Source organism: Abramis brama, assembly GCF_963993115.1.
Source record: "Abramis brama genome assembly, chromosome: 5".
NCBI classification, from domain to species: domain Eukaryota; kingdom Metazoa; phylum Chordata; class Actinopteri; order Cypriniformes; family Leuciscidae; genus Abramis; species Abramis brama.
This window is the reverse complement of record NC_139967.1, coordinates 17,641,583-17,656,688: the sequence shown is the minus strand read 5'-3', so window position 1 is coordinate 17,656,688 and position 15,106 is coordinate 17,641,583. Positions and strand designations below refer to the sequence as shown.

At 36.3% G+C, this 15,106-nt stretch overlaps 2 protein-coding genes across 2 annotated transcripts; both read left to right on the top strand.

Annotated features, from left to right (window-relative positions):
* Positions 1–1,995, top strand: LOC311082665 (P2Y purinoceptor 4). Its single transcript, XM_084113652.1, has 2 exons — positions 1–96; positions 436–1,995. The coding sequence occupies exon 2, from the start codon at positions 451–453 to the stop codon at positions 1,456–1,458; it is 1,008 nt and encodes a 335-aa protein (XP_083969778.1). The 5' UTR covers positions 1–96; positions 436–450; the 3' UTR covers positions 1,459–1,995.
* Positions 1,996–2,590: 595 nt separating this feature from the next.
* On the top strand, positions 2,591–14,913 carry arrdc1a (arrestin domain containing 1a). The gene is made up of 8 exons (XM_084114659.1): positions 2,591–3,051; positions 9,903–10,013; positions 10,105–10,155; positions 11,251–11,405; positions 11,525–11,707; positions 13,085–13,261; positions 13,496–14,003; positions 14,214–14,913. The coding sequence occupies exons 1-8, from the start codon at positions 2,934–2,936 to the stop codon at positions 14,249–14,251; spliced, it is 1,341 nt and encodes a 446-aa protein (XP_083970785.1). The 5' UTR covers positions 2,591–2,933; the 3' UTR covers positions 14,252–14,913.
* The last annotated feature ends 193 nt before the right edge of the window (positions 14,914–15,106 follow it).

Sequence of the window (15,106 nt, the reverse complement as noted above, 5' to 3'; positions counted from 1 at the left end):
TTTTTGTCACGTACACTGATGCCTTAATAATTTGGTAAACTCTCTGTTCAATTTCCATATTCCAAATGAGTTTTGAGGGGAGTGTTGCATGGTCTGGTAAGTTCTTTGTGTAGCTTGATATTAATTTCAGAGAATATATATATAGTTAGTTAGTGTGCTCGCATATATGTAGCCTAATAAAATTGTGAGCAGTTTATATTTACATAATCATTTATATAATCATTAATCAAATATAATCAAACATTACATGACAACAAAATATAACCTTTGGAGAGTTTTTTAACATGTGCTTTGGTGATGACATTTATTAGCATTCACTATAGCAATATATTTGCATGGCCAGGGCATTTGTGTGAAATTCTCAAAGTTGATTTATTTGCAATATACCTAACACAAAGTTTGATCAAAATAACACAGTAATTTTTTCCTACACAGTGGCATTCTTCTAAGATGAACACCTTAAACAGCAGTAACACATGTTCTCCTGAGGCTCAGCACATGTCTCTGGCTGTGATCCTCTGTCTCGTCTATCTGCTGGGCCTCCTGCTCAACGGATTCAGCCTGTGGGTTTTCACTTGTCGCATTCACAAATGGGACTCTGGAGCCGTTCTGCAGTTCAATCTAGCTCTATCTGACGCCATCATTACTCCACTAACCCCACTGATGGCAGCATACTTCGTCATGGATAGCAACTGGAATTTTGGGCCTTTCTTCTGCCAGCTGAAGATTACGGTGCTCAGCGTCCACTTCAACGGCAGCGTGATCTTCCTCACACTCATTAGCATTCACCGCTATATGACCGTGGTTCACTTCAACCGCTCCTCGTTGATGAAAAGGAAGACTTTCGTGAAGAAGCTGTGTGCTGGGATTTGGTGTTTTCTGATAATAATTGGCATTGTCTATGGATCGTTGCTTCCTGTAACCACTGAGGAAAATCATAAGCAGTGTCTTAGTATTCATCAGGGAACACTGACAGCAACTTACTTTGTTATTAACTTTGTGACTCTTTTCTTTTGGTGTATTTTACCCTTAACTATATCAGTGTTTTGCTACAGTCGCCTTGCGAGCTCAGTATCCCGCATCAAAATCAATTCTATTCAGGGCCAATCGGCCAAGACTAAATCCTTGAGGATGATAGGGATATGTCTGGTCATATTTGGCCTTTGCTTTCTTCCTCTCAATGTTGTTCGGACCCTTGGAGTAGTCATGAAAAAGTATCACCCTGAGAATTGCAAAGTTCTGTTGCAGGTGGAAACAGCTTATTATGCATGCTATATATTGGCAGGAATCAACTGCTGCTTGGACCCCCTAATATACTTTTTTGGATCACGTAAATTTATTAAAGCATTCAGGAGTTCTCTTAGGGTATTCAGGCTTAAACGCAGTGCTGAAAACAAAAATGAATCAGAAACATTAGATCAAATTGTAAACAGAAATGCAATTTTTACTGTCTCTTAGGGCATTTTAAAGTTGGCATTAAACAGATTTGTGATCATATGTTCATATTGTAACGTTAATCCAAGTGAAATGTATAGGGTGGCTTTTGCCCATCTGAACTGATTGGATGGTTGTTATTTCTGTTTCTGCGATGTGAGTTACAGGTTGCCCCACCCGTGCGCCAGTTAACAGAGAAGAGAAGTTGCTGCAAGGAGGAGAGGAAATTATTTTGATTAAAGATTATGAGAGCACATGAATTTAAAACAAATAATGATGTGTATGGATAAATTGTTTATCACTGCAAGGACTTTTCTGCTACTGCTGAACTGCACTGAGCTGAAATGCATTAAATATGTTTTAAGACATGAAAATAAATAACTACTGTGCATTGTGCAAAACGGTATCTTTATAATTGCAGTATTACTAAAATTGATTAAGTAATATTTTGACTTGTAGAGCATGTGACTGAAACTAAATGAGTATAAAATCCAATATTTTAGACAGTGAAGCTGTTTTTCTCAGTGTTGATGACTGATGCAAGATATTTAATAAAGATCTTTCTTGAAAATAAAAAAGGGAAGGAATTTTCTTCGAAAATTTATACTCATGAGTGACTGTAAACTATTTTTTGATTATAGGGGAGACCTGGGATAGTTGTAACATGGGGAGAGTTGTAACACTATCAATTCCATATGGTATGGCATACATTTTTAATTCTTTTGTCTTTTGTTACAACTTACCCTAGCATGTGTTACAACAACCTACCCCGATAGTGGGGTAACAAAGGAACACCATGTATTTGACATCAACTCACGAGGTCTGTGATATTCCTGAATTGATTCCATTTGTAGTAAACAAATGTGGCTAATTTGCATAAAAGTTTGAGAACTCAAGATAAAAAATTCAGCGAGTTATAGGTGCTGAAGCAAAAAATGTAACAACCATCCCCGGTCTCCCAAGTTTGCAGATAAATTATTTCAAATAAAATGGAACAGTTTTTGAAAAAGGTTTTTGAAAATTTTGCCATTCTATATCACTAAACATTATTCCAAAAACGTACACAAGCATGTAAAGAAATCTGAGATCTGTTAATCATTTACAGATTTTTTTTTTTTCACACGCTACTGGAAAAACATTGGTCAACAAATAGATTAGTTTAGTCAAGTTTAAGAGTGGAAAAGTCCTTAAATCCCCCATGGACCGATCATAATCTTTTTTATTTATTGAGTTTTAGAATTCCAAACAAAGTATAGGCTACTATAATTTTGTCCAGTGTTCTAGAAATCTCCACAGAAACATCCAGTACCATTGCAGGATGATGGCTCGGTGTTTTTTGTTAGTTTGGTTTTGTTTTTTATAAGGCTTTTTTTATGTTTTTGTTGAGAACCGCATGACGTCACTACATCAGGTGCGTGACGTCGACGGCAACAGGTAAAGCATTTCCTTTATTCATTGTGAGTCGCTCACCCACCTGTTCACGGTGGATAGAGAACAGAATGGGAAAGCTTCAGGAATTCGAAATAACTCTTAATAACAACAAAACGGCGTATAGTCCCGGCGAATCCCTCTCTGGAACTCTGAAAATCTCAACTGCACAGCCCATACCATGTAAAGGTAGGTAAAGCAATGATCGCACACCGCAACCACCCTTTGTGTTTTTACTGGATTTTTTTTTTTTTTTTTTTTTTTTTTTTAAGTTTCTTTACATGTTTACACTTTAAAGTACCCTACTTGTGTATCAGACGTAAATGTTAGCCCACTGGTTGTTTTCTTAGACGCTCGGACGTTTATAGTTGGTATTTTGTCTTCGCGCACTGAGGACTGAAACTGGCGTCGACTCGAGCGAAACTTGTTGCGGATATTGACATACCAACATGGTGCCTAATCTCTAAGCGCTTTCGTTTCTATTGGATTAGTTCTCCTAAATTCCCGTAAAAACAGAAACCGAGTGTAAGCTACTTAAGGACATGGCAATAATAAATGTTTATAAACACGCTTTAAATGTGTAATCTCAATCTACTTTTCGATAACGAGCCAGGTGAATAAACAAATCGCAGTTTCGGATATCAGGTTCAGAATTTTGAAACCGTGACTGAGAAAATAACACATGAAGTCCTGTATTTAAGTAAAAGTTAGGCACTATAGGACTTAAAATAGTGTAAAGAAAGAAATGGTTGTAACGCATGGGCAGCTACTTTGCGGTGTTTATTGTTTTTCCGAACAAGCTATTTGCATAGGCTATTTAGTCTTAAACCTTTTAAAGCGTGTCAAATCATTCAGACATTTAAACATCCTTTAAATTGTTCAACAAAGCAGATTTTCAATCTGGACTCAGTAGGTTACCATATATATGCAGTTTGCTGCAGTAGCCTTCTGGTCAGGCTGCCTGGTAAATAATGCATCTTTTCACCCACCACCTGTAGGCCTACACCTGTTCATGGGAAGGTCTGATATCCTGACATGGCTAAGCCTAACATATTCAATATTTCGCATTAAATCATGATATTTTATTAGGAGAGTATAAATCTGCTCTGATTTCCTGATATATGTGAAGAAATGTAAGATTTTGATATAAAATAAGCTTTAAAGATCCCACTAGACTATGCTAAAACAAAATTGAAGTTTGGAAAAAGAGACTTCAATATGTTCTGCCCAGACTTAGACTGACATTTGCGCTTGTCAAGCCATTTTATGCAGTCTTTATTATCAAAAGATTATCAAAATATCATTGTTGTTGTCATTAAGAGAAATTACAAATTCGATTGTAGGTTTCCACTTATAAAAACACTTACAGGACAAGACAAGGGGCGGTAATACCCACCAAACCATGTCCTGTCCTGTCCTGTAAGTGTTTGTATTATATTGATAATTGTATTGTATTGATAACTGCACACCACATTCAGCTCTGCATTAAAAGTACTGAAGACTTTATTGTATACTATACTGGCATGTCTCTACTGTTAGAATTGCATTGACAAAACAGTGAATAATAAAAAATAACACGCATACATAATTACACTACAGAAGAATTACTATCTAGTAGGCTATGTGCAGAATAGTATGTAGTATAAATAAATATAGCTATCTGATAAAGTATAAGGCTTTGTTACTTGCTGTTCAATTCCAAAAGCATAGTGCACATATATTGAATGTGTTTTTCATATGTATTATGCAGATACAGTACAGCACTGACTTGTTAATACACCCATAAAACTAATATGAAAGTAACCAACGAAATCTGTTGTCAATAAAGAAAATGCTGCTACTGTTTGACTTGTGCTTTGGGCCTTGGCTATTGGATCAAGCTGAAATATCTCTGAATATATATATATATATATATATATATATATATATATATATATATATATATATATATATATATATATATATATAAAATTGATGGCCAATAGGCTGACATAATTTCTTCCTGTGTAAATAAAAAATCAATGTGAACAAGGAAGTATGATTAAAAGTGCATTGTTTTTGAGAACTGTTTGTGGACTGGGCAAATGTGATAAGACTGAAATGCGTCAGATCAGATGATCATTCAAATATAATAACACTGACAAATATAAATTCACACGTAAAGTAACAGTATCAGTTATGCTGAGCTAGAAGTCATGTGGTTTTGTCAGTGGTTTGGGGCTGGTCTGTTGTTTGAGCTGAGATGTTGATAAAGAATACTCACCGGACTGGTTCGCTCACATTCCGGATCAAGGACGACAAGAATAACAATCGCACAAAGTCTCCATTACAACTTCATGGAGAAGTGAAGTCAGCCGACAGTATTTGAAACGATAACTGTTTGAGTGTTTATTGTTTAGATTTTTTTTTTTGACCTGAGCAATGCCCTTTTTTGTCCTCTTTTCAGGTGTATTAAAGATGCTTTTTTTTTATGGTTGGATAAAATTTTCCACCCACATCAGTTCTTGAATGTCAGTTTAGTACTACTCTTTCTTTTTTAAATTAAGTCTGATTGAAATCTCAAGATTCCAAATGTTGTTGTTCACCCAGTTTCTTTCTGGAGTCTCTTCTGACATATTTCCCATGGTTGCTTGTGTATCTGTGGTAACATCTCTGCTTACTAGCACTCAGTGTGCGTCTGGGGGGTAGAGAGAGAGACAGTGAGAGAGACAGAGAAAAAACATGGTGAGAAAACATACCTAATCTGAAAAATATCAATGTACAAAAAACAATTTTCAACAAAGAGCTAATCTAGAAAGGCAAGTCCCCAACCTCTGACAGAAATTAGTATAGAGATGAACATGCATATTAATACAGACACTTTATATGTATGTAAACACACGCACACGCACACAAACACAAACATTTGAAGTGGATCAAAAAAGTTCTTCAAAACAAGAACGGGTATTGTTCAAAATTCACGTATAATTTTGATGAAAGTTTTTGATCCACTTCAAATGTTGACGTATGCATGTACAGTGAGGAAAATAAGTATTTGAACACCCTGCTATTTTGCAAGTTCTCCCACTTGGAAATCATGGAGGGGTCTGAAATTGTCATCGTAGGTGCATGTCCACTGTGAGAGACATAATCTAAAAAAAAAAAATCCAGAAATCACAATATATGATTTTTTTAACTATTTATTTGTATGATACAGCTGCAAATAAGTATTTGAACACCTGTCTATCAGCTAGAATTCTGACCCTCAAAGACCTGTTAGTCTGCCTTTAAAATGTCCACCTCCACTCCATTTATTATCCTAAATTAGATGCACCTGTTTGAGGTCGTTAGCTGCATAAAGACACCTGTCCACCCCATACAATCAGTAAGAATCCAACTACTAACATGGCCAAGACCAAAGAGCTGTCCAAAGACACTAGAGACAAAATTGTACACCTCCACAAGGCTGGAAAGGGCTACGGGGAAATTGCCAAGCAGCTTGGTGAAAAAAGGTCCACTGTTGGAGCAATCATTAGAAAATGGAAGAAGCTAAACATGACTGTCAATCTCCCTCGGACAGTGGTGGAGGAAGTACTGAATCTCAGTACTTAAGTAAAAGTACAAATAACCAGAGACATATTTACTTTAGTAAAAGTAAAAGTACCACAATGAAAACCCTACTTAAGTAAAAAGTAAAAAGTACCTGATTTTAAATGTACTTTAAGTATTAAAAGTAAAAGTACTTTCATAACAATTTATTCTCTTAATGTCTATATTCTAATAATTAGGGCTGTAACAATATGCAATATGAAACCGACATCGCGACACTCGGATCCACGAACCTGTGTCGCGGTGTGAGAAGGCAGAATCGCGACACACCCCTTATTTGAAATTAATAAATTATTCCCCATACTCCCTTAATAAAAAAGTCCAGACATTAGAAAAATACTAGTCTACAGACACATGCGTTTTATATTTAATATGAGGGAAATATAAATCCGTATAGGACGTGACAAAAAAAAATCTTTAACTTTTAGGTGGCAAAATATTTTAGTAATTCTGTGAATTTCACTGTGCAAACCAAAAGTAATATACCCACCGGATGAAGAAGGGTTGGCTCTCCACAGAACATAAAATATTCATTTTACTTTTTTGTGTTCACATTTATGAGGAAAAAAACAATGTTACGGACGTGTCAGTTCTCCGTTAGGCACGTGAGCGCTCTGAAAGCGGTACTAAAATACTGCTTTAAAACATTCACAGAGACCTTAAAAGCCCTTCTTTAAAGTGAATTTCGTTTCGTATTAATTGTATCTTAATTTTAATCAATGTTTCATCCACCAACTGCCTGGATTTTATAAATAAGTAAATTTATCAGAAAATAGATCAGGACACGGAGGCGCAGGCGCGTGAACTGGTGAAAGTGACTCATGAACTGAAACTCAGGTCTGTACTTGCCTCACATTCCTGAGACATATATATATATATATATATATATATATATATATATATATATATATATATATATATATATATATATATATATATATATATATATATATATATATATATAGAAAGCTTGAAATGTGTAGGCCTACTTTTAAACAGAACAATTCAAAACGAAAGAAAACTGACTGACTGACTGTTCTCTGCATGTAATCCGTATGAAATGTGCATTTCTCTCTGGCGAGTTCACTGCAAAGATCGCGCGTCAGCATCAATTAAAATGTCTCCTTGTTAGGCTATATTTTACATATTCATAATCATTACTTTTGCCGGTTCTTTGTGACAGCTTTTAGGTGCTTTATTGGCAGCGCCACAGTTACATGTTAGCCTACATGAACGCGTCAGCACCGAAAACATGGAGATGTTTTTCAATCCCTGTTTTGGCAAGGGGAAAAAGAAAACTGATCAGAAAATGTAACGAAAATGTAACGAAACGTTGTAGAAATGTAGTAGAGTAGAAAGTATAATAATTGCTGCAAAAAGTAACAAAGTAAAAGTCAAAAGTATGCACTATTGATTCTACTTAAGTAAAGTACAGATACATGAAAAATTTACTTAAGTAAAGTAACAAAGTATTTTTACTTCGTTACATTCCACCACTGCCCTCGGACTGGGGCTCCATGCAAGATCTCACCTCGTGGGGTCTCAATGATCCTAAGAAAGGTGAGAAATCAGCCCAGAACTACACGGGAGGAGCTGGTCAATGACCTGAAAAGAGCTGGGACCACCGTTTCCAAGGTTACTGTTGGTAATACATTAAGACGTCATGGTTTGAAATCATGCATGGCACGGAAGGTTCCCCTGCTTAAACCAGCACATGTCAAGGCCCGTCTTAAGTTTGCCAGTGACCATTTGGATGATCCAGAGGAGTCATGGGAGAAAGTCATGTGGTCAGATGAGACCAAAATAGAACTTTTTGGTCATAATTCCACTAAATGTGTTTGGAGGAAGAAGAATGATGAGTACCATCCCAAGAACACCATCCCTACTGTGAAGCATGGGGGTGGTAGCATCATGCTTTGGGGGTGTTTTTCTGCACATGGGACAGGGCGACTGCATTGTATTAAGGAGAGGATGACCGGGGCCATGTATTGCGAGATTTTGGGGAACAACCTCCTTCCCTCAGTTAGAGCATTGAAGATGGGTCGAGGCTGGGTCTTCCAACATGACAATGACCCGAAGCACACAGCCAGGATAACCAAGGAGTGGCTCTGTAAGAAGCATATCAAGGTTCTGGCGTGGCCTAGCCAGTCTCCAGACCTAAACCCAATAGAGAATCTTTGGAGGGAGCTCAAACTCCGTGTTTCTCAGCGACAGCCCAGAAACCTGACTGATCTAGAGAAGATCTGTGTGGAGGAGTGGGCCAAAATCCCTCCTGCAGTGTGTGCAAACCTGGTGAAAAACTACAGGAAACGTTTGACCTCTGTAATTGCAAACAAAGGCTACTGTACCAAATATTAACATTGATTTTCTCAGGTGTTCAAATACTTATTTGCAACTGTATCATACAAATAAATAGTTAAAAAATCATACATTGTGATTTCTGGAGTTTTTTTTTTTTAGATTATGTCTCTCACAGTGGACATGCACCTATGATGACAATTTCAGACCCCTCCATGATTTCTAAGTGGGAGAACTTGCAAAATAGCAGGGTGTTCAAATACTTATTTTCCTCACTGTATGTGCGTATGTACATATATATATATTATATTATATTATATTATATTATATTATATTATATTATATATATATATATATATATATATATATATATATATATATATATTAATATAATATAATATAATATTATATATATATATATATATATATATATGATTACATATTGGTGTTTTTTTTGCACATTGATATTTTTCAGATTATCATAATCTGATAATATAATGATATCATAATCTGTAAAAAATTAAATGCTTGTGGTGTTTTTATGGAAAAATAGGAATTATATTTATCTGCATTTACTGAACCGATGTGTTTTTATAAAAATAATAAAAAATAAAATAAGTTACATGGTCAGTTTTTCCATGTACAAAAGAAATTCAATTGCAATACCCGTCTACTTTGCCCTGCTGCTAATTTAGTCATGTAAGATGTATTTTGTAGCAATTGAAGGGTTGCTAGCCTTGTAAGATGTATGTAGAAATGATTTGAAGGTTGCAAAACATTTCTTGAGAAATGAGAAGTAAATAAATTTGCTAACGTCATTGCTATGTATGTTCTAGACCTCCCCTGTTGACTGTGTATGCTTAATGTGTTTTTGTCTGTTACCATGGCAATCTGAATGTGTTAATGCAACATCCTGCTGTCAAAAGTGAAGGGCAGAGCAAGGAACAAGCCTCTCATCTTGGTGCCAGACAATCCCAGTCGTCATTTTGCTGACACCCATGATGACATATTCCTTTAAATAGCTGTTACCAAGAATTCAGCATATCCTCATGCACTGATCATTTCTTGTCAGTTGAAACGTCATTTTCGGCATACAGTATTAGAATTAGAATCGAATTTCTTTTGACTGACCTATGTCTTTATTTCCTAATCAGCAATCAAAGTGAACTGCCAGGGCTTCTGTGGAGTGACCAGCAAATCAAATGACACTGACTGGACAGAGGAGGAGCAGTACTTCAGCAGCTCAGTCTCAATAGCAGATAAAGGTACACGGGGCATGGTCTTACTCGCACATTAAATGGCAGGATGCTTGTTTAAATTCCTTAACTTACTGATTCTCCCCCATCTGTTTCCCAGGCACTCTGAAAGAGGGCGAACACAGTTTTCCCTTCAAGTTTCTCTTGCCAGGTATGACACACTTTTATGTAATTGAACTGACCTGTCGCCCTGCATTCCTTCAAGATTCGTCAGTTTAACCACTGTTTATGTTTATCCTCGGCAACAGAACAACAAAGCCTAAAAAACCCTTAAACTTTGTATAATTAAAAAATCATGACCTAATAAATGTGAATCACCCAATATAGGAATTTACGGATATAGGAATAAGTTTTCAGTTCCAATATAGGAATACGTTTTTGTCCTATACGTGGATGAACCATTTAAAAAGTTTTTTAATGTTTTTGAAAGAAATACAGTAAAATTTAAATTTTACATAACTGTTAATATATTTTAAAATGTAATTTATTTCTGTGATCGCAAGTCTGAATTTTCAGCAGCCATTATTCCAGTCTTCAGTGTCACATGATCGTTCAGAAATCATTCTAATGCTGATTTGCTTCTCAAGAAACATTTCTTATTATTAAAGTCGAAAACGGTTGTGCTGCTTATTATTTTTGTGAAAAGTGTGATAATGATTCTTTGATGAATGGAAAGTTTAAAATAACTCCATTTTTATTTGAAGTATAAATCTTTTGTAACATTATAAATGTCTTTACTGTCACTATTGCACAATTTAATTTTATCCATGATGTTTTCATGAGGTTTTTTTTACAAGTATTTCCAGTGCAGTCCCACCCTTTCCAGCTATGAGCTGGAATTTCTGTTAATGCCAGTCAATTGTTACAGAGCTAGAGGTTAAATTGGATTCCTTAATATTTGTTCATTTTATTCACTTTTTTCACAATGTGAAGCTAAGACACCCGCTTTTGCCCATCTAGTGTCTGGAACTGCTCGGCTGCTATTTGAAACCTCCATCTGCTGCGGTTCCTCTTTTATCTGAGACTTTTCAGCTCCACCTAAAAGAACAATAGCATTCTTAGAGAAACGTGCCTTGTCATGCTGTAGCGTTGGCTTTTGTGGGATTAGCCTTTTGCTAAAAATATTTGAGCTTAAAGCATAATGCACCTTTTTAAATCTTTTGCTTGAAAAGAACAGTATTGTAATGCAAAAAGCCCAAACTTTAGTTGTGAGAAGTCACCAAATGAATTCATTGTTCTTTTGTAGCTGCTGCTCCAGCTTCATTTGAAGGGCCTTACGGACGGATTATATACAGAGTTCGGGCTTTCATAGAGACTCCTCGTTTTGCAAAAGACTACAAGATAGAGAAGCCATTCTCTATGTTGTACACAGTCAACCTGAATGAAGTACCTGGTATACAGGTATGTGTGCAACACAGACCTCCAAAGAAAACAACCACAAATTTGATTACTTGTATGCTACATGATTCATGCTCTGTTATTTAGTGCCAGTGATTTACATTACTGTTTGCTTTGTGCAGGAACCTAGCTCATCTTCTGTAACCAAGAATTTCTCATACATGCTTGTGAAGAATGGGACAGTGGTGCTAAGTGCTGAGAGTGACATGCGAGGGTATATCGCTGGACAGATCATTAAAGTGTCCGCTGAGATTGAAAACAAATCTGAGAAGTCAACAGGCCATGTGGTTGCCAGTCTAATGCAGGTAAGATGACACTAACTACTTGTTTATTGTGCTGTGCTGTCATAGACTAGAAGTGATCTGGATTATGAATCCTATTATAATGATAAACTCTCTTCTGCATTAGATTATATTTCAAACTAAATGTTTTCAATAAGCTCAATAATTCAATGTAGTGTGTAAAAGCAGTGCTCAGTATTATTACAGGGGATAAATTTTGTTCAAAAGTTTGGGGTCAGTTTTTTAAAAAACTTTTATTCAGCATAGATGCATTAAATGTATTAAAAGTAACAGTAACATTTTTTGCACTGTTAAAAAAAATGCTGTTATTTTGAACATTCCCTTGATCAAAAAAATCCTAAATATTAAGCAGCACAACTGTTTTCAACATTGATAATAATAAATGTTTCTTGATATTGGAATCATATTAGAATGATTTCTGAAGGATCATGTGACTCTGAAGACTGGAGTTATGGCTGCTAAAAATGAAGCTTTGCCATCGCAAAAAATGACTTTATAAAAAAAAATTCTTGTTCTGTATTTTTGATAACATATGTGCAGTCTCGTTGAGTAGTACAAGTGATTCATAAACATTAAAAGAATCGTATCCCAAACTTTTGACTGGTAGCGTACTGTATGTCCGCCCATTATTCATATTAGCAGTGGTGGCTCGTGGATTTTAAAATGGAGGAGGCACAGAGGCACACTAATTGAAGTCTGGGGATCCACTTTTGAGGATTTCTTATATTATTATTATTATTAGCTGCTTTAAAATGGCTTTTTTGGTCACTTTTAGACATAAAATAATTTATTTGTAGCTGCTGCTCGATTGGTATCTTGGTAAATTTGTTGGCGATCAAATATTTAGTATCTCTTCTGTACATAAATAAGGTAGTTGGTACATTATCAAACTAATGTCACGTAATTTTCGTTTCTACAATGATTGGTTGATAAACCAAGGGAGGCTAGCTTCCTCTGCTGTGTTTTTTCTTTCTCAACACTAACTGCTGAAAGTGAAATGGTGATTGGCTATGGATTTGCCTCCCATCCCCTTCTCTATCCCCTCAGACTCACCTTAGCAGTTTTCCGATCGGTGAAGAGCAGTGGTGGTTCTGACTTCAGTGATATTTTATGGTGTTATAATGGTGAAATTGCAAACTAGACATTTGCATTCTGAGACATGAAATTATATGAATGACTGGGAATTTTAAATGAACATTAAATCGTCCTTTTTCTCCTTCAAAATTTTGGGTAGGCTGTGCCTCTCTTGCCTCCTCTGACGTGCCGCCACAGATTAGTTGTTGACTGATAAGGGTTTATCAATGGTTGTGGTTGAATATGCAGTTACATCTGTGGTCAGTATCATGATATGATAGTATATTGCTCATCTTTTCATTTCAGAAAGTGACGTATAATACCAAGAAGCCGACATATGACTTGCGGGCAGTGGCGGAGGTTGAAGGACCTGGAGTTAAGGGTGGGAATAAAACTGTATGGAAAGAGCAGATAATTGTGCCAACTCTTCATCAGTCCTCCCTGACTGTTGGAAACCTCATTCATATCTGCTACTACATTCAGGTGAGTTTTTGTTATGCATATTACGTTAACATAATGTAGTGTACGGCAAGTCCTGTAAGTGTTTTGCTCCATTGGTGAGCATTTAATAGGTGGCTGTACATAATCACTGGCATCATGTATATCAGAGAGATGCATCTTATCATGTGTTCATGCAAAATACATTTGGTATTTCCTGCTTCCTTCCTCTCAATGTCTCAATGAATGTAATTTGCATGTTTGCTTCTGCTTTTTCAGGTCTATTTGAAATACCCAGAGGTGTCATTAACTCTGCCCATTTACATTGGAAATGTCGCAGTGGATCCCACTCTGCCTTCCTCTTCCCGGCCGGTTCCACCCATGCCAGCCCCACGCAACAACCCCACCCCTGCCCTTTCTCCTGCTGCTGCTCCCGCTGAAACAGCCCTTCCTAGTCTGCCACCAAAACCTGCACCCAAGCCTAGGCCTCGTAGCTGCTACGCAGCGTCCCCCAGTGCGCCTCCAGCGGATCTGTACCCTGAACTCCCAGGTGTGGCTAACTACAACGGGGAAAAGACAAAGAGTCCACAGATTGAGTCAGGTTCCCAGGCTGCAGTGTCCCCTAATGCATTCAGCTACGCTCCTGGACTCAGCTTCAGACAGAGACAGAACGGCCTATCAGCACTGCCATTGAGTTCATCCTCCAGCCCTCAAGACACAAACAGGAATCAAATGTCCTCTTCAGCAAGCTTGCCTCCAAACTATAGGAGTTCAGCATATCCACCTGGTATGGGAAAATCATTCCATTGAAACATTTGAATAGTTGTATGTTTATTAGATCTATGAATGTGATTCAGTCTGTGGATCACGTCATAAAAAATGTGAAACAGGTCTTAGTTTTGCATTTTAATATTTAAAATGTAGAATTTCTATTATTATTATATTTCATTGATCAATCAATGTTACCTGATGATTAATTTGATTTTTTTTTTTACAGAACCTCCACCTTCTTATGAAGATAGCTTCAATACATAGGATGTTACCCAACCAAAGGAAGAAGGGAGAAAAACATTGAAAACATTCATAACCCTCCTGTGACTTCATAATAAATGCAGACCTCAAGCACTTTTGAACCAAATGTGTAAATATACAAATTCTGAGTTCTGATATTAGACCTGGTGTAATACTTCAGATGTGGTTTGGCAGCTATAATGCCAAACAGTTGGAAAATCTTTTCATTTTTGTCATTGGAAATTAGATCTGCCTCTTGCAAAAGTTATTTTACAAAATCATTTTATCATGGAAGAGTATTAAGTATTCTTTTATACTCTATTAGACTATCCCTTGGTTTGGACATGCTTGCAATCACACAACCTCCAAGGTATATTTGCTTTTATTAGTATGTTCAGGCTTTAATTTTCTTTGTTCCTGATAAGCTACAGAAGGATCCAGTTCTAATTGAAATTGTAACTTCATATATAGACCATGTTTGGATACACTAATCATCCTCATTATATGAGACTACTGAATATATTAAAGTTCTGTGGTATTTAATTATTCTTTTCTGACTTTGATAGTATTTTCCCCTCAAGACAATTTTATTGCACACTACTTGATTGTTAAAAAGTTTTTGTATTTAAGCAGTGATTTGCATTTATATGTAGTGTACAGATTAATAAAATTCTTTTAAAAAACAATGTCATGCAAATTTGAGTTGAATTGCAATAAACGAAGAAAGAAAACCCATGTGCTTCTAAACAGAATGGGAATGAATCAATGACGTTTCTTGTGACATTGATATAAATCTTTGATAGGCTTCATTTAAGCCTTCTAAAGGTGATGATTGAAGATCAGTGACAGAGGTAAAGCAACAGGATGGTAGACCTTGCT